This window comes from Nothobranchius furzeri, chromosome 3 (assembly GCF_043380555.1).
Source record: "Nothobranchius furzeri strain GRZ-AD chromosome 3, NfurGRZ-RIMD1, whole genome shotgun sequence".
In the NCBI taxonomy this organism is placed as follows: Eukaryota; Metazoa; Chordata; class Actinopteri; order Cyprinodontiformes; family Nothobranchiidae; genus Nothobranchius; species Nothobranchius furzeri.
The window spans coordinates 79,492,688-79,514,671 of record NC_091743.1 but is presented as its reverse complement, the minus strand read 5'-3'; the positions used below and the strand labels follow the sequence as shown (position 1 = coordinate 79,514,671).

The 21,984-nt window shown below is 47.2% G+C and overlaps 3 protein-coding genes across 3 annotated transcripts; 1 reads left to right on the top strand and 2 right to left on the bottom strand.

Annotated features, from left to right (window-relative positions):
* Window positions 1-2,155: 2,155 nt before the first annotated feature.
* On the bottom strand, window positions 2,156-4,493 carry mblac1 (metallo-beta-lactamase domain containing 1). The gene is made up of 2 exons (XM_015957778.3): window positions 4,027-4,493; window positions 2,156-2,874 (listed from the first exon to the last, which is right to left on the bottom strand). Exons 1-2 carry the CDS (start codon window positions 4,441-4,443, stop codon window positions 2,635-2,637), a joined length of 657 nt encoding a protein of 218 aa, XP_015813264.3. The 5' UTR covers window positions 4,444-4,493; the 3' UTR covers window positions 2,156-2,634.
* Window positions 4,494-4,904: 411 nt separating this feature from the next.
* Window positions 4,905-12,129, top strand: mpdu1b (mannose-P-dolichol utilization defect 1b). The gene is made up of 7 exons (XM_015957777.3): window positions 4,905-5,071; window positions 9,070-9,135; window positions 10,463-10,595; window positions 10,672-10,757; window positions 10,864-10,982; window positions 11,662-11,772; window positions 11,851-12,129. Exons 1-7 carry the CDS (start codon window positions 4,945-4,947, stop codon window positions 11,974-11,976), a joined length of 768 nt encoding a protein of 255 aa, XP_015813263.3. The 5' UTR covers window positions 4,905-4,944; the 3' UTR covers window positions 11,977-12,129.
* A 5,369-nt stretch (window positions 12,130-17,498) lies between these two features.
* Window positions 17,499-21,138, bottom strand: sox19b (SRY-box transcription factor 19b). Its single transcript, XM_015957776.3, has 2 exons — window positions 20,301-21,138; window positions 17,499-18,706 (listed from the first exon to the last, which is right to left on the bottom strand). The coding sequence occupies exons 1-2, from the start codon at window positions 20,963-20,965 to the stop codon at window positions 18,445-18,447; spliced, it is 927 nt and encodes a 308-aa protein (XP_015813262.1). The 5' UTR covers window positions 20,966-21,138; the 3' UTR covers window positions 17,499-18,444.
* Window positions 21,139-21,984: the final 846 nt, after the last annotated feature.

Below are 21,984 nucleotides of genomic sequence, written 5' to 3'. Positions count from 1 at the left end.
CACATCAGATTTGTTCTTTCTTCAAGGACTAAAGGGTCGAGCCGGCGCTGTCCAAACAAGCAGAAACACCTTTAGATCTAGAAACAGCACATTGTGTCAACGTTCCCACGACTGCTGTGGAACAGAGACACCATGATTGTGTTGTTTATTGAGCAGGTTCTGCTTGTTTGTTCTGGACTATGATCCAGGATCCTGCGTCAGATCTTCTGGATTCCATCACTGGTGACAGAATAAAGACCAACCCACGCAACTGTGCAGGTGCGTGTGACTTATCTAATCAGCAGATGAACTCTACACAGATACACAATCACTGCTCTAAGAAATAAATTATGGAGAAGCTAGCTCAGGGGCCCTCAATTATAATGGTATGATGACCACACACACAAAAGACCCAGAAGCAAGAGGGCCGGGGGGGGGGGGGGGGGGGGCTGCTGTTTGGATCGCTGGCTGTAATGCACATAACACACAAGTTTGCAATATAAAGGACAACACCTGTCCCCCTCCAGCTCGGCTGTGTGACTGCACTAACCTGTCCTGTGGGACCCTCACCATGTGACCCTCATGTCCATGCTGTCTCTGGAGGAGCAGATAGGAGACAAGACCTCCTGTAACTTAAAATGAACCAAAGCTTCCTCCCAGTTTCTCTTTAAGCTGAATTTAACATCAGTTCATCATCATGAAACAAAAGAATAAAGTGGAACAAGAACTTCTATCTTCTATTTCTCTCTCCTTTTAACTTCTCCGTGTCCCTAAATAAAAGAGACAGATGATCACGCTGCAGCCGCCGTCACTGACCCCGCCCCCTCCCCAAGACCGGATCTCCCGACATCACAGCACTCGGTCTGACTGAGCGCTTCCAGGAGAAATAATAACGAACTTATGAAAATAATAATGCGTGTTTGGAGGAGCGTCCTCCGATCCTCTCTCTCTCTCAGTCACTGATCGAGCGAGCGGAGCGCGCCGCGTGACAACCCGCTCAATCAACATAATTTACGGCCCAAATCCAACAGCACCGATCGGGCTGATTCGGTTCGGGTTCGGTCTCAGGTTACAACTCCGGCGCTCAGCCCTGCAGAACCACATAAAGGCAGACCAAAGTTTCCTACCCGGTAAATGTGGAGAACACCGCTCTGACAGATGTGGATGCTCCGCTGGTGCCGCCGTTAAAATAACAAAACCACATTCCACTATAATTGATTATGCTACTCTTCTATGATGCAGAACTGTTTATACCCGCATCTCATGCCATGATTATTTGATTATTTTCCTCAGCTCTATCCTAAACCTCCCGGTCGGCCGTCAGGGGTGGGGGTGCGTGCGGGGTTTAGGGGCCACAAAGAGAGGGCTCGCGGGCCAAACGTGGCCCGCGGGCCGCCATTTGGGGTCCACTGAGCTAGCTTACCTAGCTAGGCTAGCTAACCCTTTGGTCCAGCACCCTGGCAGTGGGAGGAAAGAGGGAAGCTGATGACTAGTGAGCATCAGAACCACCACAGTGATGGATGTCTCAGACAGAAGACACCCAGTGTGGAAGAGGAACCCCGCATGGTGTGCACCAGTGACTAATGGGAGGTTCAGGGTTGGTCATGCTAGTGGCTAGAAAAGTCTGGACTGAAGACCAGTACAGAGGTTCTGATCATGTGCAAAGATGTTCCTGAAACAGCCCAGCACACACCAGCAGGGTGTCCTCAGATCACCACCATCAAGGAGGGGGTGTAGTCGGGCACTAGGGGAAGCAAAGAGAGCCTGCTGTTCATACATTTTTGATGGACCTCCTCTGGAGATCATCAGACCAACTCAAATGGTTACGGACTCTCAGAGGTACACGACGACGTAAAACAGTTTTATCTCTAACGATTAAATTAATTCCTAGCAGAGTTCATCTGTCATAAACAAAACCAGAACAGGAACATCTACAGAGGATCTTCTTTAGATAACCTCAACAACCGTCAGGCTTTTACATGTAGAATAAAACATTTATGATGCGTCCCATCTGACTGGTACTGCCACTCTGACTCAACCGCCCATTAACGACAGGATGTTTACACACTCAGGCAATAAGGAAGTTCTGCTATCAGCCTCTTAGCTCCACAAATAGAAATCTGACTAACATGTCAGCGATCCATCTGAGCCAGCCACTAGTGGACCAGGGCAAATATCTGAGAAATCAGCAATTTATTCTTTTATGATCACAATAACTTCTGTGTAGAAGACATGGCCACACATGGAATCGGCTCATTTTCTAGAACCTTATGAGCTACAGGCAGAGGAGGACTTCAATAGATCAGAAGACTAAACCTCTCTGCTGTTAGGACCTTCACATCTGTTCACACCTGGTGTCCCAGGTGGTTCTAGGGGGGTGTCGTCTGCACCATGATGAAGTTTTTAGATCAACCTGACTCTCCTACAAAGAACCTCATGTGGATCAGCCCCACACGGTTCTGAACATCAGTGACTGCAGTTAGGGTGAGCCCCAGGAGGGTGACGACCCCACCAGTAGGAGTCGTGGAGCCGGTCTGGTCTCCAGGAACCAGTCGTATTTAACTTGAGCTGCTCTTTGACCACAACCCTCGTTGAGTCACAGTGATAAGGCTGTAGGGCGGGCTGGGACGCACCCAGGACTCGCTCTCTGTGAAATCAGGTCCGGACCACTCTGAAAGGAAGTCCGTGTCCTGGTATGATGACATCAGCAGTACGCAGGGCCTTGTGACGGTTCACCTCCTGGACCGCACAATCCAGACTCAGATCCCTCCATGTGTCCTCATCTGACCAGCTCTCAAACAAATCCCCTGCAACCAGCACAGCTCCTGCTGATGTCCCCAGAACCTGGACGCTGACATCCTGTCCCGTGTGGCCAGGGGTGGGAATGACAGACACCTGGGGGGAGAGGACCGAGAAGGATTATTGTTTATGAACACATGTGTGTTGACCTTTGACCCTGTCAATCAAGAACCTTAATAGAATTGGTGAGGAGCGCCCGCCAACCTCCCATAGCTTTGGTCAGCTCAGTAAGCTCGTAGCTACATCAGCTCAGTTCGACCAGACCCCACTGAGTGAACTTTCATGTTTTATATTTGTTGTTTTAATGAATCTGTGTTATTCGTTTGCTCTTGCTGATTGTTTTAAATCCTGTTTTGACTTTTTTTCTGTTCTTTTGTGATCTTTATCTTCATTCTCCACTTCCACCTTCTGGTTCTAGCTGGGTTCAGCGGACTGGGTCAGGTCTGTGGGGTCAGTGTGATAAGCAGCTGAAAACTACATTCACCAGACCAGAACCAGCAGGTCAGAGCTGAACCAGAACCGGTCCCTCAGGGGCGTGTCCAGGGAGTGGCCTGGGGTAGCACATGCCACCCTTAGAATCTGATTGGCCACCCCACTAAGTTCCAGTTTAAATTGACTTTACATTGTCGACAAAAGGCTTGGGTGGTAAACTCCAAAATAGTGTGGTTGCATGCACCTTTCACCTTGTTTTCTAGCCCAGGCATTTAGTATTAATATTATTTAATATTCTTTCATATTCACATACATAGTATTTAGAGTCCCACTCAACTCCAGTTGGTGGCAGTAATGCAACAAGAAGTGACTTGCTAGCCACCACAAAAGTAGAAGATTAAGAGGGGGAAAAAAAGGTGATTGTGCAATGTGAAACTCAAAAATTCACTAGAAAGTAAATAAATGATTTGTGTAAATAAATAAATAAGCATAACCATTGGTGCCACCCATGAATAATCAAGTGCCCCACATGGGCCACCCCATTTTAAAAGTCCTGGACACGGCTCTGCGGTCCCTCTCTGTCAGAGTTCTGGATGATGGATCTTATTTAGACCTAAGAACTCCAGAGAGAACCTTAAGTTGAGGCTGGGGTCGGAGCATCCCTCTTGTCTGTCAGCACACATAAAAACCAGGATCACGATCAGAAACAGATCCACTTCTGAGGGAACCGGTCTATTAGGGTCCAGAACCTGAGGTCATGTGGGCACATGCAGAGAGACACCTGAAACATGTCCCCCACACTGCTGTGGTACCTACATGTTGGTCCACTGAGTAATTCTGTCCCTGAGCCAGCTGGTTCGGACGGTACCGGTCCCCCTCACTGATGTCGAACCCCACGATGGTCTGAGCGGAAGGAAACAGGTTCAGGTTTCCGATGTGGTCTGAGTGTCCGTGAGTCCCCACGACCAGATCGATGTCCCCGGGTGTCAAACCTCTGTCTTCTAAAGACCTGAGGAGGACGTCCCGGTCCCACGGTCCTCCGGTGTCCACCAGAATGGTCCTGATTCCCGTTATGAGGCTGATGGTCCCGTCAGCGAGGAACGTCCCGTCGGTCTGAGGGGAACAGTAACCGACTTTAAGGACTGACACGGAGTACGGGACACCGGGAAAGTCCAGCTCTGTCTCTGACAGACACTGTCTCTGATACACACCCACGGAACCGACGGGATCCATGTCTGGAACACGCTACACTACTACTTGTTTTTCTTTTCCAGTCAGGCGGTTTTCATGCACCGTTGACGTCGTGCTGCCCCCTGCATGCAGGACAAAGTATGTGACTTAAAACGATTTTATTTTATTTTATTATTTTATTTTATGTAAATACATAGGAACACGTCAGACCTTCTAAACCAGTATCCTGTCTTTTTCAGTCCACCTCTGAACCAGAAATATTAGAGGCTTCTTACTCGGACTGAAAAGCTCTTTTCAGGTTAAATGTGTGGGTAGAAATAGGTAAAATTTTCAAAATTACCGAAGACATTCTTTTTACAAATTGATTTTTAAAAAATCACAATATGTGATAAATTATATAGCCCGTGCTTGCAACTCGAACCAAGTTCGTTCTGGGGTTCGTTCTCCGCGTGCGTAGTTTCCGTTCCTGGCGGAACCCTTGTAGCGCTACTCTTACTAGTCGGACTGTACTTCCGTCACACATTCACACTAACGTCATCCAAAATGGCGCAACCCATAGAAGATGTGAAAGGCTCGTCTTTTATGGACCCCTTTAAAGGCATTTTACTGTCCTACTTCATGCCAGAGTCCTGCTACGACCAGTTTTTTCTCAACTTTAACTTCCTGGACGGTGAGCAGCTGCTGTTAGCGCGTCTACAGCCGCTGATGTGATGAAATGCACCGTTCTGACCTGCTCTGATGAGCTTCCGGGTCATTTATTGTGTTTAAAATGTCAACCAGCTGATCAGATACAGCTGGTCAGATACCATAGATTGATAGCGTATTTAAGCCAGCCCAGTTCTGAGGTGGTGTAGAGGCAAACAACGCACTGAATTGAACATTATCGGAGGAAGGTTTCACAAATCATTTACAGTTATTTAAATATTCTGTTTATAGAAAGTTGGAGATCAGGTTTGAATGTTTTATGTCATGTAGCTGTTGAACTGTGTAAAAATCAGGAACGGGAAACAGAAGCCAACTTCTTCATTTACTAGAGAGATAAAGTCGCGTCCTGATCACCTCACGAGAAATTGTAATAAGCATTTAATGATAATTAAAAAAAAATGTTGAAGATGGTGGTGGGCGGAAACTGACGACAATTGACGCTCCATTTACAGTTGTTGAACTAGAGCGAGCGATTGGGAGAACTAAAGTGAAGTCATCTGGTAAGGATGATATTAATTATGAGATGCTTAAACATTTAGGGGATACGATGAAGGGAAGGCTGTTGGAGTTATATAATAAAGTCTGGGAAAAAGGAAAATTACCAAAAAATTGGAAAGAGGCAGTGATAATTCCGATAATTAAACCTGGGAAAGATCCAAGTATTCCGGAGAGCTATAGGCCGATAGCTTTAACGTCTCATATAGGTAAAGTAATGGAAATAATGATTACGGATAGGTTAAATTATTATTTAGAAAGTAGGAATTTGTTGATGAAATATCAAAATGGGTTTAGGACTGGTAGAGGAACGATGGACGCCATAGTGAGTTTGGAAAATGACAGGAAAGCACAAAACAAAGAGAGTTAAGTTATAGTTTATTTTGATATTGAGAAAGCATATGACATGGTGTGGAAGGAGGGCTTGCTGATTAAATTAAAAAGGTTGGGGATAGAGGGAAGAACATATGATTGGATTAAGGACTTTTTGTTTAATAGATACATTCAGATAAAAATAGGTGATTAGTTTGTCAGCGGGTTATAGGGTTGACAATGGGATGCCACAGGGAAGTGTGATCAGTCCTGTTCTATTTTCTATTATGATCAATGATGTGTTTGAAGAGATAGGGTATGATGTTGGGAAAGCATTGTTTGCAGATGATGGAATATTATGGAAAAGGGGAAGGAACATTCAATACTTGCAGAAGAAAATTCAGGAAGCAATAATTAAAGTGGAGAATTGGTCTTTTGAATGGGGATTTAAGTTTTCGGTGGACAAAACAAAAAGTATGGTCTTTACAAAGAAAAGAAATGTCAAGATTGAGCTTAAATTATATAGGGAACCTTTGGAGCAAGTTCATAGTTTTAGATATTTGGGTGTTATATTTGATGAAAGGTTGATTTGGAAGGAGAATATTAATAACATAGTTGAAAGATGTTAAAAGGTGATAAATATTATGAGGTGTTTAAGGGGTAGTGATTGGGGGGCTAGTACCAAGGCTTTAAAACAGGTATATATAGCAATGATCAGATCGGTTATTGATTATGGTAGTATTGTATATAGTTCCGCAAGTAAAACATTACTGAAGAAGACTGAAGTTATTCAAAGTCAGGGTTTGAGAATTTGTTGTGGAGCAATGAAAACCACACCGGTAGTGTCCTTACAAGTGGAAATGGGAGAGATGCCATTGCCTCTAAGATTAAAGTTGCTGAAATTAAATTACTGGGCTAGTGTACAAGGTAGTGAAGAGGATGAGCATATGGTTAAGGGAGAGATGAAAGTAGGAGGGCAATGTTTCAATGGACAGTATGAGAGTTTGGTTTGGAAGTCATGTAGATTGGCCTTTAAATTAAATGATATGGTTGTTCTTAAGAAATTTTTATATTCACCTACTGCATTTTGGTTATTTCCAAAAGTGATGATAGATTTTCATATTCACAATGCAATTAACATACGGAAAGGTGTGGGAAACTGGGATAATGTTGTGGAAGACAGATTAAATGACGCTCATCAATCATTCATCCCTGTATATACTGACGGGTCGAGAGAGTCAGGAAATTTAACTGGGTTTTCTTTCTGGATTCCGAAATTTAGTAAATATCATAAAAGCCGAACATCTAGTAATCTGTCAGTATATACAGTGGAAATGTTAGCCATTTCATTTAGTTTACAGTGGATAGAACAAAACGGTGTTAGGAAAAGTATTATTTGCTCGGACTCCATGTCTGTATTGTTGTCAATTAAAGAAATGTCAGCTGATAAGAGGTCAGATATTTTGTATGAGATGTTTGAGTGCTTGTTTAGGTTGATGAAGGCTAATTCAGAGGTTAGGTTTATGTGGGTTCCAGCTCACAGTGGAGTAGAGGGTAATGAAATAGCTGATTATTATGCAAAGCAGGCAACGAAACTGGATACTGTGATGGAGGTTCCGTATAGCGTTGCAGAGGTGAAATCAGTTATTAGACAGCAGATTCTGGATGAATGGCAAGAGCAACGGATACGGGACGTGAAAGGAAGACATTTATACAAATTAAAGGGACAGGTTGGAAGAATGGAAGTCATTCAAATGAGTAACAGAAATCAAGCAGTGATAACAAGGATGAGACTGGGACATACAGCTTTGAACAGTACGCTTTTTATTCTTGGACAGCATAATACCGGTAGGTGTGACGTGGACGTGATAGGGAAACGGTAGAACATGTATTATGTGCTTGTAGAAAATATGTGGGGAATAGGAAATTGTTGGTTGAAAAATTAAAAGTTAAAGGATATAAGGAATTTGAGTTGGGTGTTCTGTTAAATGGGGGACTAGCGGTGTATAATTAGTCATAGACTTTTTAAGGGACAGTGGATTACTTGATAGAATTTATTTATTTATTTTTTTAAAAGTAGGATACTCCCCACTTCGACTCACACTCCCATTCAGTAGGTGGCGGAAATGCACCTGAAAGTTGGTTGCCACCCGCCAATTATACAACAGAAGAAGAAGAACCTCCAGCTGCCTGGTCTAGGCTCTTGTTTCTGGGAGAGGTCTCCAGGTCCAGTTCTCTGGACTCCTGGGTGTTTCTGAGTCCTGCTGGCTCTCGGGTGTCGTGGATCAAACTCTGCATCAGTACACTGTAAAAAGAAAAAGTAGATCCAACTTAAAAAATTGCTTCAATCGGTAACAAGCAATTAACTTAAGTTAATCCAACTTAAATTATTAGTACAATTTTAATAATTTAGGTTGGATAAACTGCTTGTCACCAATTGAAGCAATTCAGTTAGGTTGATGAAACTATTCTCTTTTTTCAGTGTAATGTTGGCTTTCTGGGGAGTCCAGTCTTTCTCTGCTCCCATATTTGGTGACACATGGCTTTGAACAGCTTAAAGGGTTTCTATACTTTTCTTTGCACTTTATTTTGAAAAACTCCGGAAGTTGTGTCTGGACTTAATCCCTGCATCAGTGCAGACATCCTCTCCTGACCTAGCCAGGCGTGAAGTGTCCTGAACCGTTCAGATGTGTCACCTGTTTTCGTTTGGCACCAACACCTTGTTGTTTTTATGTATCTGTATTATTTATTTGCTCTTGGTGTTTTCATTTGGGCAGAACTTCCACTTTCCACCAGCAGGGGGCACTGCTGACCCAAACAGCAGTTCTGAGGCGGATAAATGGTGAGCCTCGTTTCCTTTAGGTCCTGTGGGTGGGTGGTCTTTATCTGAGAAAGACAAACTAGGATGTTACCTGAAGAAGAGATGTGGGACATGTTTATAGGACAACATCTTGGGTTTCTACCTCCTAGTCCTGAGGTCCATGTCTGAGATGCACCTGCTCTGATGTTCCTGCAGTTATCATCGGCACAACAACACTAAATAAAAATAAAAACCACAAACCGAGTTGAACTGGAGGTTTACTGGTCTCCATGAGGCTGGTTTGGTCTTTGTTGTGTAACAGTCAGGTGATGACTCATCTGTGTGTGTCGTTGCAGTACCATGTCTGAAGGTTGTCGTGAGCAAAGCTCTGGGGATGGGCATCATCCTGGGATCAGTGATGGGTAAATGTGTCTCCTGTTTACATCTCACTAAACGTTACTCTAAATGATGAAGGAACAGTAGCACTGGGTCCAAGGAGAACAGCAAGGATGAAGTGAAAATATCAAGAAAATAAATATAAGTAGTATTTCTAGAATGAAAGGTTGATGCAAACTAGAAATCTAAATAAATAAATAAACAAAAACGTTATTAAAGCTGTTATAGCAAATCTACAGAACAGGCTGGGTTTTGAACCCAAAGGCGGTGACAGAACCGTCACCCCATCCCCTCTTGGATCTCCCTAGGAAGGTGCAGCGGTTCAGCAAGACCGACAGCCGGGTGGTCCAGTCTTTGGTTTTGGTCCGAGCCGTGTTATTGGTAGATGTTTGTAGACACATGTCGGAAAACAATCGCATTCATTTTTCTGTTGTTCTTTTTTTTTGTTTTATTTCCACATATTTATACTATGTTAGAATGTTAAGAGGCGTGAAAAATAGTTTAAAGCTGATTTGTTTTCCAAGTTTGCCATCGCAGCTTTAACCACTAGTTAAAATCATCTTTTATGGTAAAAATATAATTCTACTATGCTGAAATACTATTTCCATGAAAAGTTTTGAAAAAATGGTTTAAAAAAAGTTAAAGTCCCATTAGTTGTCACACACAGGTGTGTGTGCAAAATTTGTTCTCCGCATTTGACCCATCCCCTGGGGGAGCGGTGAGCTGCAGACAAGCCGCGCTCGGGAACTATTTGGTGGTTTAACCCCCCAATCCAACCCCTTAATGCTGAGTGTTAAGCAGGGAGGCATTGGGTCCCATTTTTTCAAAGTCTTTGGTATGACCCGACCAGGAATCGAACCCTGAGCTCCCAGTCTCTGGGCGGACACTCTACCACTAGGCCACTGAAGAAGAGTAATGAGTGTTTGGGACTCTTATTTTGAAGGACTGAGCTGCACTTCCTATCAATCAAATGTCTCCTTTATTGAGTTTACTCAGTGAAATCTCACCAGAACCTTCAGTTACAAAAATAAAAACAGAACAAATAGCAACAGGTTCTGAAATAACTCAATTTTAACTTATGTTTTTAAGTAGTTTTGTGACTTTTTGTTTTCTCAACATTTTGAGATGCAGGCATGTCTGTAGGAACCCGTTTAGTTTTCATCGGTGGTGTGTGCCACTAACAGCAGCCTCTTTGATCAGCCTGCCTGCAGGTGTAGCTGGTGAAGATGACCTCATGATTAAGTTTCTCATAAACGTATTTGATGAAATGCTCAGAGTTCTTTGTTCTGAGCGCCCCTGAGGCTCGGCTCAGAAGACCCTCTGACCCCTGGTGACTCTGCTCCTCTTCGACAGTAAAGCTACCTCAGATCATAAAGCTGATGGGAGCACGGAGCGCTGAGGGCCTGAGTCTGAACTCGGTGCTCTTGGAGCTATTGGCCATCACTGGAACGATGGCCTACAGCATCGCCAACAAGTTCCCCTTCAGGTTGGTTCTGTTCAGTCTGAAGCGGGTCGCTCCGACATGTCCGTATGGATGAACCCTGGTTATTTCTGCCCCCCAGTGCCTGGGGGGAGGCTCTGTTCCTCATGCTGCAGACCGTCACCATTGCCTTCCTCATCCAGCACTACGGAGGAAGAACGAGCCGAGGTGAGACCGGAGCACACCAGGACACGGTCTGGAGACTAAGATCTACAGAGAAAACTACTTCCTGTGCACGTTAACATGTTTGCCTGGTTTGTCTCCTGTCCTGCAGGTCTGCTCTTCCTGGTTGTGTATGTGATCTTGGTTCTGGTCCTCCTGTCTCCGGTCACTCCTATGGTAGTGGTTACGTCCATGCAGGCCTTTAACATGCCGGCCATCATCACTGGGAGGGTAGGTCCAACACAGAACCGGTTCTACGGATCAGCCAGAACATCATAACCAGCCGCGTGTGCACGAGGGTCTCCTAAATGTGTTTTTAATTTCAGCACCTCACCAGTTGTGCTGCCAGTTTCCCCATCTCGACACGTCATAAACGACCCACACGTTCAGAGTCAGAGGACTCCAAAGCGCTTTGTACTACAGTGTATCATTCATCCGTTCACACACACACACACACACACACACACACACACACACACACACACACACACACACACACACACACACACTGATGGGGATTAGCTACTCTGTAGCCGCAGCTGCCCTGGGGCGCACTGACAGAGTTAACTTAAAGTTGGACATGCTTTTCGTCAAGTTTTTCTTTATTAATTTACAAAATTTGCAAAGAAAATTATTTACGCAGTTTTCAGAGATTGTGTTGTGCGCAAGCGAGCTTCACGGATGAGGCCCCTGGTCTGCTCCGGCCCGGAGGAATCTGGGTCGTCACACTGGTTATGATGGTCTAACTGACCTCGTATAAGGACTCAGTGACCAGGATTTAAACGACGTGTGTGTGTGTGTGTGTGTGTGTGTGTGTGTGTGTGTGTGTGTGTGTGTGTGTGTGTGTGTGTGTGTGTGTGTGTGTGTGTGTGTGTGTGTGTGTGTGTGTGTGTGTGTGTGTGTGTTTCAGCTAATCCAGGCAGCCACCAACTTCCGCAACGGACACACTGGGCAGCTCTCTGCCCTCTCCATCTTCCTGCTCTTTGCTGGTTCTGTTGCACGGATCTTCACCTCTCTGCAGGTACTGACGCTGGTTTTGTTCAGGTCTAACTGGACCTGCTCTGAGGCTCTAACTAGACCTGTTCCTGTGGTGTTCCAGGAGACGGGTGACTCTCTGATGGCGCTGACCTACGTCATCTCCTCCACCTGTAACGGGATCATCACGCTGCAGGTTCTGTACTACTGGAACTGCAGCCCAGAGCAGCAGCAGAAGAAAAAGGAGTAAGAACCGAAGATCCACTTGGATCTGCTCTGTAACACTTGATAGGACGAGACAGCTGTTTGAGATGGTGATGCCTCTGGTCCAGAACCATCCAGGTCCTGTGGACTCATCTACATTCCTCTGATCAGAATCATTAAAAGTTCTGACTGCATCTGAGTCTTGTGCATGTGTGTGCGTGTCTCAGCTTCTTTGTTTCTGTTGAATTTTTTCTTAGTCAATGAAAATGTTCTAACCCGTCTTGTTAAACGTGTTCAATAAAATGTAAAAACGTTAAAAATTTCAGTTTAAATGTATTTTTAGACCTGCAGTCAGAACCGGACCCAGAACCTACCGGGTTTCATCAGGTGAAGAAAACGATCTTTTCTCTAGCGTCTCTCAAGATAACAATCATGAGGCGCTTCACAAGAGCAAACGTGTAAAATATAAAGATTTTTTTATGATTAAAGGTGTGGTTACATGATTTTTAAAAATGTAAAGAAAAGGAAATGCCGGTGGATCCGGGGAAAGGCGGGGTTGGTAGAAAAGCAGAATAGGGAGAGGGTGGTGACGAAGGTCACGCAAAAGCCTGAACAGGTGAGTCTTCAGGTGCTCTTTAAAGGAGTCCACTGATCTCAGGCTCAGGGGGAGAGGAGTCCAGAGTCTGGGGGCCACAGCAGCAAATGATCTGTCACCTTTGGTCTTTAGCCTGGTGCGTTGCACAACCAGTAAATGGTAAATGGCCTGTATTTGATATAGCGCCTTCTAGAGTCCTGGAACCCCCCAAGGCGCTTTACAACACAATCAGTCATTCACTCATTCACACACTGGTGGGGATGAGCTACGATGTAGCCACAGCTGCCCTGGGGCGCACTGACAGAGGCGAGGCTGCCGAGCACTGGCGCCACTGGTCCCTCCGACCACCACCAGCAGGCAACGTGGGTTAAGTGTCTTGCCCAAGGACACAACAACAGCGACAGACTGAGTGGGGCTCGAACCTGCGACCTTCTGATTACGGGGCAAGCACTTGACTCCTGTGCCACCGTCGCCCTGTCGTCCAGTAGGCTTTGATCACTGGACCTCAGGGACCTGCTGGAGGTGTAGGGACTAAGAAGATCACCCATGTAAGATGGTGCTTGTCCATGTAAGGCCCTATAGACCAGAACCAGGATCTAGAAATGAACCCTGAAGTTGATTGGCAGCCAGTTGTGGCAAGGTGGAAGGTCAGGCAGTGTGAGCGTTCTGTCACAGTGTCCCGACTGATCATGCGCCCTGGCTACTTGGCCAAGGGGATGTCCCTTTGGCTGGCTGATAAGCACGCAGGACTCTCACCTGGGAGTCTGGGGACCGAATCCCGCCCGGGCCCTCGTTTCTCCACCTTGCCACAATTGGCATTGATGGCAGGATCCATGTAGTACTGTCAAGTAGGTCCATGGATTTTAAACCGGTCTGTTGTGGTGAAGATGGGGCTGAGCCGCAAAGCAAGTCTCTCGATTTACCACCCAGTCCTCATGGTCGTGAGCTTTGGGAAATGATCAAAAGAACAAGATGGCGGATACAAGTGGCCGAAATGAGTTTCCTCCACAAGGTGGCTGGGCTCAGCCTGATAGGGGGAGGAGCTTGGGCAATCGGGAGAGACTGAGTGGAGCCGCTGCTCCTCCATATCGAGAGGAGTCAGGTGAGGTGGTTTGGGCATCTTGTTAGGATGCCTCCTGGACGCCTCCCCAGGGAGGTACCATGTACCGCTTTCCCAATCTGGTACCACAGAGACATGATGGGTGGACTGGTTCTGATGCTGAAGTAACGCTCCTCTGGTTCCTGTTGGTCTGAGTGCTGAACCACATCACAGTACATCCTGTCCACATGCGTTCACATGTCCCTGTGCACATCCACACTAATGTGTCCGTGTGTGTGCACCTGTGTCTGTGTCCATCTGTCACTGGCCATTCATGTTTGTGTCTCACGTCTGTGTGTTGCTGAGTTAGTGTCCCAGCGTCTCCGTCCTGATTTACCTGGATCCTATCAGCTTTTTTGACTGAATCCAGAACCAGTTTTCTGGATCAGCTTCTGGTTCCGTCCCTTCTGCACCTGGTCTTAAACAAGCCAGGCTCTGTGTCCTTCGGGCGGGCTTGGACCAGTCCGTGTCCTCGGCTCACCACTCAGTCCAGCAGCGCGACCGCAGCTCTTTGTGAACCAGCAGATCCATGGAAACCACTTGTTGAAGCCTGGCTGCTTGTTGCCGGGCAATGTGAGGTACTGGACCAGAAAATCCTTCTATTGACACCCCCTCCCTCCCCCTATTCACTCACGCCCTCTATACCTCACCCCTGCCCGCCCACTGACTCCCCCCCCTCAGAACAGGAGCTTCTGTGGCGTTTCTAAATCCTTCGTTCCTGAGCAGTATCACCTGGGTCTGTAGAACTGGGCAGAACTCGCTGTTTTTATTTAACACATAATCAGGAACAAAGACTAATTTGTCTATTCGGCAGCTCAGATCAGTCCAAACTGGACCAACTGGAGCGACAGTAACTTTTAGAAGATAAAGCCAGTTACATCATCATCAGAAACACAGGTTTTCTGCTTTTTTCAACCAGAACTATAAACCTCCGAACCGTTTGGAGCAACAGACAGCTGGTCCAAGAGCAGACCGATGTGGCAACAGTTAGACAGAAATGATGCTTTTTTACAGCATATTTTTCTTGTGTTTATTTTTCACCACTTTGATTTTTTGCACCAGGAAAATGAAGAAATATTGTTTTAATTCAGTCTGTCTTATAATAACGGGAAAGGAAAATATAAAGGAATGCAGGGAAGACAGCAGGACCTTTCTAACTCAGACTACAGGTCCAAAGCCAGCTGCTTCACAAACATTTACCGACTCAGAACTTTAGGGGCCTTAAGGTTCTGATCCAGTTCAAAGACTTTGATAGAAAAATTGGACCCAATGCCTCCCTGCTTGACACTCAGCGTTGGATTGAAGGGTTGAACCACCAAATGGTTCCCGAGCACAGCTGTGTCTGCAGCTCACAGCTCCCCTGGGGGTCAAATGCGGAGAACAAATGTCACACACACACACACACACACACACACACACACACACATCAGTGTGTGTGACAACTGATGGGACTTTAACTTTAACCATTTAAACCAGTGTTCATGTGCGTGAGGAGGTTGGTGAGCCACTGAGTGGTGGCTGGTGTTTGCAGCAGGGTGAGTGTCACAAGTTAAAATCACTCCCTAGTTCCTTTATTGAAGTTCAAAGGTCACAGGTCGTTTACCGGTATGTAGGAGTTGGCCACAACCCAGCTGGTTCTGGAATAAGAAATTCAAATTTAGGCCACTTTACCATTCCTGGAGAGATGGGATTCTGATGACCCATGACACAGCTGGCCAGCAGTCCTGGACCAATAGTTTTGGAGGGACACCCTGAGTTATTCTACATCCCAGAGTTTTTGGACCCGTTTTGGATCCCCCTCCCCCCTCCTGCTGATCCCAGTGCCCTCGTCTTTTATCCCGTCCTTCTCGCTCCGATCCCCTCCCCTCAGTGACCGATTAGCCAGTGTGAGGTTCCCTCATATTTCCATGAGAAAGGCAGCGGTCGCTGAAAGGGTTAATCCTGAGGACGCAGCCCCCCCAGAAAGCAGCTCCAATTTTCTGCTCGGTGGGGGGGTGGGGGTGAGGAAAGCGGGGTGAGAGAACAAAGACGCCCGGGGGAGGAACCGAGACTCCGGTTTTACTATATGCACCTGCAGCCTGAAAAGCCACAGACAATGTGCCTTCGAAACGGCCAATTACAAACGGTTTTCAGAAGAGCTGAGAGGGGGGGAGGATGGGTAGTGGGTAGTGAAAGGGACTGGGATGGGGATGGGGGGGCAGAAACAAAAATTGAATTTTAAAACAGAGTAAAGATAGGAAAGTAAATAATCACCCCAGTCTTTACAGAGGCCCTCCCAAACTTCCATCTCCCCCGCCTCACCCACCTCCCAGCTGAGTTCTGAAAGAGCTGACTCCACGAGTCATCTTTAAGGTGACTCCTGAAGGTCAGGAGTTGGAAACCTGGACCAGTGTCACACCCATCTACATGATCAGTGATGGTAATTTTAAATTGGCGACTTTTGCCCTTTCCCACTTGCACCTACTCAGCAGCTCTTGGGTGGGTTTCCGTTGCAACTGAGAAACCGCTCTTATGGGTGGGCTCATCCTGACAGGGATGCTGCCAGAGCCAAACACCAGAGACAGAAACACGCCACGCTGAGGACAAGGTAGCCACGTTCAACATTCTGTCTGTTAAACAGTCTTTGGCTTTTCGGCAGACCATGAAAAGACGAGACCCAGGAAGGGTAGGGTGGCAAGATCAAACCCTCTATAGATGTGGCAGGCTCCACCCCCTAGTGAATTGATGACCAACAATATATTTGCGTTTTCGGCCCAGCATAGGACGCTTGGATTCACATCAAGTTTGGTTCTAAAAATGAGGCATCATCCATGAATGTGGTGCCGAGTAAGTGCTGGTGAAAAAGGGCCAAAGAATTAGAACCGGGTCTGCAGAGAGATCCCGGTTCCAGCATTAAAGCATCGACTTCGATTCTTTAGAGTTCAAGTATCTCGCTCAAATGTTAAGTACAAAGGTGCTTAAATGAATCCAACATCCACCGTGGAATAACATCAAAATAAAATCAGCAATCATCTGCAAAGACGGATAAGTAGCAGAGGATTGTATTCCTGCTCAGAAGAATTCTCATTTTTATTCGTTAGATTTTAAATCTCAGATTCCTTCGTCGTTGAACAAAAAAGCTGCCACCGCTGAAAGAAGTCCCTCTGGAATTAGGGCATCACCTTAAAGGAGCAACTGCTGCTACCATAAATCTGAGATGGGTCAGAGGTCATTTCCACACGATTTGGAGTCCATCATTCTACATTCAGACAGCTGATCTTTCCCGGGAGTGGACGCCCCAGCAGATTTACAGTAAGGGTCAGAGGTCAGAGCTTCGAAATGAAATAAATCCAAGAATGCCATGTCAGATTCTACGGGTCTCAGCAGGTTAAAGGTCAAAGGTAACAATTCACCAAGTCATACCATGAACTCTGGATCCCAAGGTCTTCCAGAGTCTGAGACCAGCTGTGACTTAGACTGAACGGGTTCAAGAAACAGAACCGTGATCCAGCAGCAGGTCTACCACAGAATCATCGGTCCAGAACAGAACTGCTGTGGTAGGACATTCAGAGAGCCGTGCAGAACCAGATGTCTGCGAACCTGAATGAACTGAAGCAGCGTTAAGAAGAGTGGACTAGAACTCCTCCAGATCAACGTGGTCCAACTAGGACCTCCTCCTGCTGAGGGAGGTTCTGTTGGGTCATCAGGTGGACCCACTTCTCGATTCTGATCCTCAGACGTTTAAACAAGAACAGATGAAAGTTCCTCAGATTGTGACTGAAACCAGTAAAGAGTTGATCTACACCTCCAGATGCCCCGCCCACACCAGAACTTTATGAACACCTCCAGATGCCCCGCCCACACCAGAACTTTACTTTATGAACACCATCACGAGTCCTTAATGGTAGCTTTAATCAAAAAGTAACAAAGACTGATTGTGAGTCTGAAATATTTACAGCAGATTTACATTTAGTGAGTAGACACATTTACTCTATTATACTCGAGTACTAACGTTACTCATGTACCTGGTAGTGATGTAAACATCCACATGTGGCAGGAGCTGTTCCTGGTTCTCGTTTCCAGTGGGTTTGGTACCAGGACATAAAGGTTCTGCTGGTTTGGAGGTTAAAAACTAAACTAAACACCTCGTGGGAAACCATGATTAAAAATTCATTTAAGAGTAAAACAAGAACAAAAAGTTACAAACACGACCGGACCTTAACGAGTTTAAAAACCTTAAAAAAAAAAAAAAAAAAACCTCTACAAGCAGCACATTGGATCAGAACCAATAACTGGAACCAGACATTTACAGTGAAAACAGAATCTCCTGCCCTCCGATCCAACACCGACAGAACCCATGGTTGTTTTACTGGTGCAGATTGTCCTACAGGCGGTTCTGGTGTCAGCCCGCAGAACTTAACGGGAAAAACTGAGGATCCAAGGCACAAAGTTCTGTTCATTTTTATCAAGACCAGCATCATCCAGTACCGGATCAATGGCAGCAGAACCCAACAGGCAGAGTTCTGGAGGGCTGCTGAGCTGGGTCCGGCGGGTCGGTTCTGTGTAACGCTGCTGTAGGTCCAACATCCACCTCTCAGACTCTGCTCACACCACAGAAGTCCTCTGTAAAAGTCCAAAGGCCTGAATCGAACCGGGTCTCGGTACCGAGGGCTGACGTGTCGTGTGACGGCAGCAGTGCGTGCTTGTCGTTTTCCCATCCAGTAACTGGGTCAAAACCCTGAGTGTGAAGGAGGTGAGATCAACATCCTGGGACTTCCCACCTACAGAACTCATCACCTGGTCCGGTTCCACCCTTCCCCGCCCCGTATCCCACTCCAGTTCTAGATGTGTGTAAGCGGGACGGTTCCGGTGAGGTAGTGCTGCTGGACCCCGGTGTAGCCCCTCTGCGCCGTGGCCGGGTCTGAAGAGTCCCCTCCTGGTCCAGGGATGTACATGCTGATCATGTCCCTCAGGTCCCCCTGCAGAGCTCCTCGGTGGTGGTTCTGGGTTCCTGCTGAGGGTGAATGGGTCACTGGTTCTGCCTTCACCATGGACATGGTGACCGGGCTCAGCTGCTGCGGGCTGGTGCTGTAGGACATGGGGCTGTGGGGTACAGAACATATCACATTAGAACCAGAGTCCACACCAGAACCAACTCACAGCAAGAGACAGAGGTTCTAACCCAGTTCTAATACCAGGAAGGAACCTCCAACAGAACAAGAATGGAAACAGGGCTAAGAGGATCTCAGGTCCAATGTGGAACTGGACCGGTTGAGACAGGACGGTTCTGTCTGATGTGGTACCACCACGTTCTTCTGTGGAAATGCAGATCCAGGATAAGAGAAGTTCTGGTTCCACTTCACAATGTCCCTGGACAAACTCAACGGGGACACGACACCGTCCAGCCTGAACCTCCTGATCAGAACCTCAGAGGACCCGGGCCTAAAGGCGTTTTGAGAAGGATCTGAAGGTCTAAAACATCCAAGAGTGACAGACGTGAACTCAGACACGTCAGAGCAGGTCGCAGCAGACAGCTGATGGTGGAGAAGGTTCTCATCCCCGCTCCTCCTGCAGCTGCTCAAACCTCACGATCGTCCTTTCAAATGTGACTTCTCAGCATCAGACTACTACGCTGGGGTTGGCCTCAAATCATGAGGAACATGGAGGACAGGATCTGATTGGTTCACAAGGTCATGCCATGGAGCAGGTGAAATCAGCTACTAGGACCTACACATGACCTCTGAACCCACATGGGCCACCAGCATCAGTAGGACAATCAACATCTTTTAGGACTGAGTGGTGAAAGAGCATCCCAGCTGCAAATAGCAGTTGGATCTGCTCAGAACATGACCTCCCACTTCTCTACAGGACATTTAAACCAGCAGAACCAGAACCAGGAACATGATGGACCCCAACCATTCAGCCCAGTTACTCACCCTCTGTCCTTCAGGCAGATGACCCAAAAGCCTCAGAAGGTTGCTGTGGGATCAGCGACCTCTGACTTTTGTTCACTACAGGCTGAGGAGCTTAGACGTTTCTAGTACAGGTTCTTTCAGGCTGGCCTCCTTTAGGTTCCTCACAACTCTGACGGACCACTGAAGGAGTTCTGATTGATGGCTCACTCAGTAATAATTCTGCATCAGAACCCAGCTTTGGACTCCTGTGGGTCATTGACTCCAACAGCTGGAAGGTTTGGAGGATCAGGGGACTGATTTTGCTGCCATCTCTGGACCCTTCATGGGTTCACCCATCAGGAAGTGGTGTGGCTCGGTCCGTTAGGGACAGCTGGACTAAGGAGGGCGACGGAGCGGCCAAGTCCACCTGATCAACAACCCAGACAGGACCTGGTTCAGAATGGTACCACACACATAATAGACCAACCAGAACCAGGGTTTCACTCGGACTTGGACGTGGTCTGGTTTAGACCCACAAGCTTCAAACCCAGTTCAGGCCCGATTATCTGGACTGGTTACACAGGAACAGAACCATGGTTTGGTTACAAAAAAAAATTCAAGAACTAATTTTAAAAAGCCCACTGGACCCTTGGTTCTACTTCCTTTATGAGTTCTATAATAAAGTGCATGCTGACAGAATCGCTCTGACCCATTTTAGAAGGATGTGGACCCGGAGTTGTGATGGTCCAAGTTCCACTGGTGTGTGTGTGTGTGTGCGCGCGCGCGTGCGTGCGTGCGTGTACCTGTAGGAGTTGGTTCCGCTCATGTAGGTCTGAGCCGGGCCCATGGTGGGCGGGTACTGGAGGGCGGACAGGTCATACCGGTGGAGGGGCTGCGTGTATCCGAGCGGGTCCGCCTGCATGCCGGAGTAGGTTCCGGTGGGCGCCCAGCCGAACCCGTCCATCCGGGGACTGGCGCCCTGGTTCTGCGCCGCCGCTGCCAGCAGGTTCCCGGCGGACAGTGGGTACTTGGCCCCCGGGGGGTCCTTCTTCAGCAGCGGCTTGGTCTTGCGCCGGGGCTTGTACTTGTAGTCCGGGTACTCCTTCATGTGGACCGCCCGGAGCCGCTTGGCCTCGTCGATGAACGGACGCTTCTCGGTGTCGGTCAGCAGCTTCCACTCCGCCCCCAGACGCTTGCTGATCTCAGAGTTGTGCATCTTGGGGTTCTCCTGGGCCATCTTCCGCCTCTGGCCCCGGGACCACACCATGAAGGCGTTCATGGGTCTCTTCACCTTGTCCATTGGGTCGCTTCCCGGCGGGCACGCAGGTTTCGGGTGAGAGTTTCCGTTGGTCCCCATGCTCCCGGTGAGGTTTCCGGTAATTGATGCCATGCCCGGTGAAGTATGGTGGCTCTGGTGGGTTTGTGTCTGACCCGGGGGCTTCAGCTCGTGCTCCATCATGCTGTACATGTTGGACAGGTGCGCTGGTGTCGGGTTTCAGCGGAGTTCTGACTCGGTTCCCCAGCAAGTTTGACCGGGAGGACCGGCTGGTTTCAATCAGGGCGCTAATGACCCGGATCAGATTCTAATCTCGGACTTTTCTCTCAACTTAAAGACAATTCAAAGTTCACTAAGCAGACGGAACCAACTTGTTGAAGTCCAGATCACACTGGACTCATCACGTCCCCCTCCGACAGTCCAGCCGAGCTCCCACAGCACCAGGAGCCAATAGGAAGCCAGAACTCGGCTCTGACTGGGACCATTTAAATATGAAAAGGTTCTGGGGAACTTGTTGATGTGGGGGGCACAGGGGCGGTCCTAGGCCCAGTCCTCCTGGGGGGCTGGATCCCAATGTCGTCACAAATCACAACAAGCAACCAACACTGATCATAACCGGTCTGATTACAGAACTTCAGCAATCCAAGAAAACAGAAGAAATCCAGCTTTAGTCTGGACCCTACCTGGGGTGGATAGAAACACCTGAGGGTCGGTGAGAGAGGATCTGGCTTTTCACAAGCTAAACAACTGTAGTTTCAGAGAATAAACCTAAGCTTCGGATCCAGTAGAAACACCACATTCTGGTTCTGTTGGTCTTTTTTATTAGAGCAGAGGAACTGGATCAAACCTCTGAGGTCACTTCTGACGCTCAGGAGAACTCCATAATAAAAGTTCTGTAGTGACTGGTTTCAAAATACAAAGTTTTGGGATTTATTTGGAGAAATGACCTCTGCTGGTTCAATCCTTTACTTTCTGACTCTGAAGTGAAAACCAGAGAGCCTGACTCTAATCCTGACCGACCAACTCCATCTTTAAAGGAGAATCTGGCGGTGAAACAGAAACTGGCTGAAGATCTTCGGTTTGTGAAGAGAACACGTTCAGCCAACTTCTCCCGTTTCTTTATCTCCTTCATTAACATGTGGAACAGTGAGACTGGTGTGTCAGAGGCACTTAGTATCACGTCTGCTTATCCGACTGCAGGTGAAAAAGAA

Excerpts from the sequence above, each read along its gene's own strand:
- mblac1 (XM_015957778.3), bottom strand. The coding sequence starts at position 4,443 with ATGGATCCCGTCGGTTCCGTGGGTGTGTATCAGAGACAGTGTCTGTCA. Across the intron at positions 2,875-4,026 it reads ATTACTCAGTGGACCAACAT|GTGTCTGTCATTCCCACCCC; the intron begins GTAGGTACCACA and ends CTCTCCCCCCAG.
- mpdu1b (XM_015957777.3), top strand. The coding sequence starts at position 4,945 with ATGGCGCAACCCATAGAAGATGTGAAAGGCTCGTCTTTTATGGACCCC. Across the intron at positions 5,072-9,069 it reads CAACTTTAACTTCCTGGACG|TACCATGTCTGAAGGTTGTC; the intron begins GTGAGCAGCTGC and ends GTGTCGTTGCAG. Across the intron at positions 10,758-10,863 it reads CGGAGGAAGAACGAGCCGAG|GTCTGCTCTTCCTGGTTGTG; the intron begins GTGAGACCGGAG and ends CCTGTCCTGCAG.
- sox19b (XM_015957776.3), bottom strand. The coding sequence starts at position 20,965 with ATGTACAGCATGATGGAGCACGAGCTGAAGCCCCCGGGTCAGACACAA. Across the intron at positions 18,707-20,300 it reads AGCGGAACCAACTCCTACAG|CCCCATGTCCTACAGCACCA; the intron begins GTACACGCACGC and ends TGTACCCCACAG.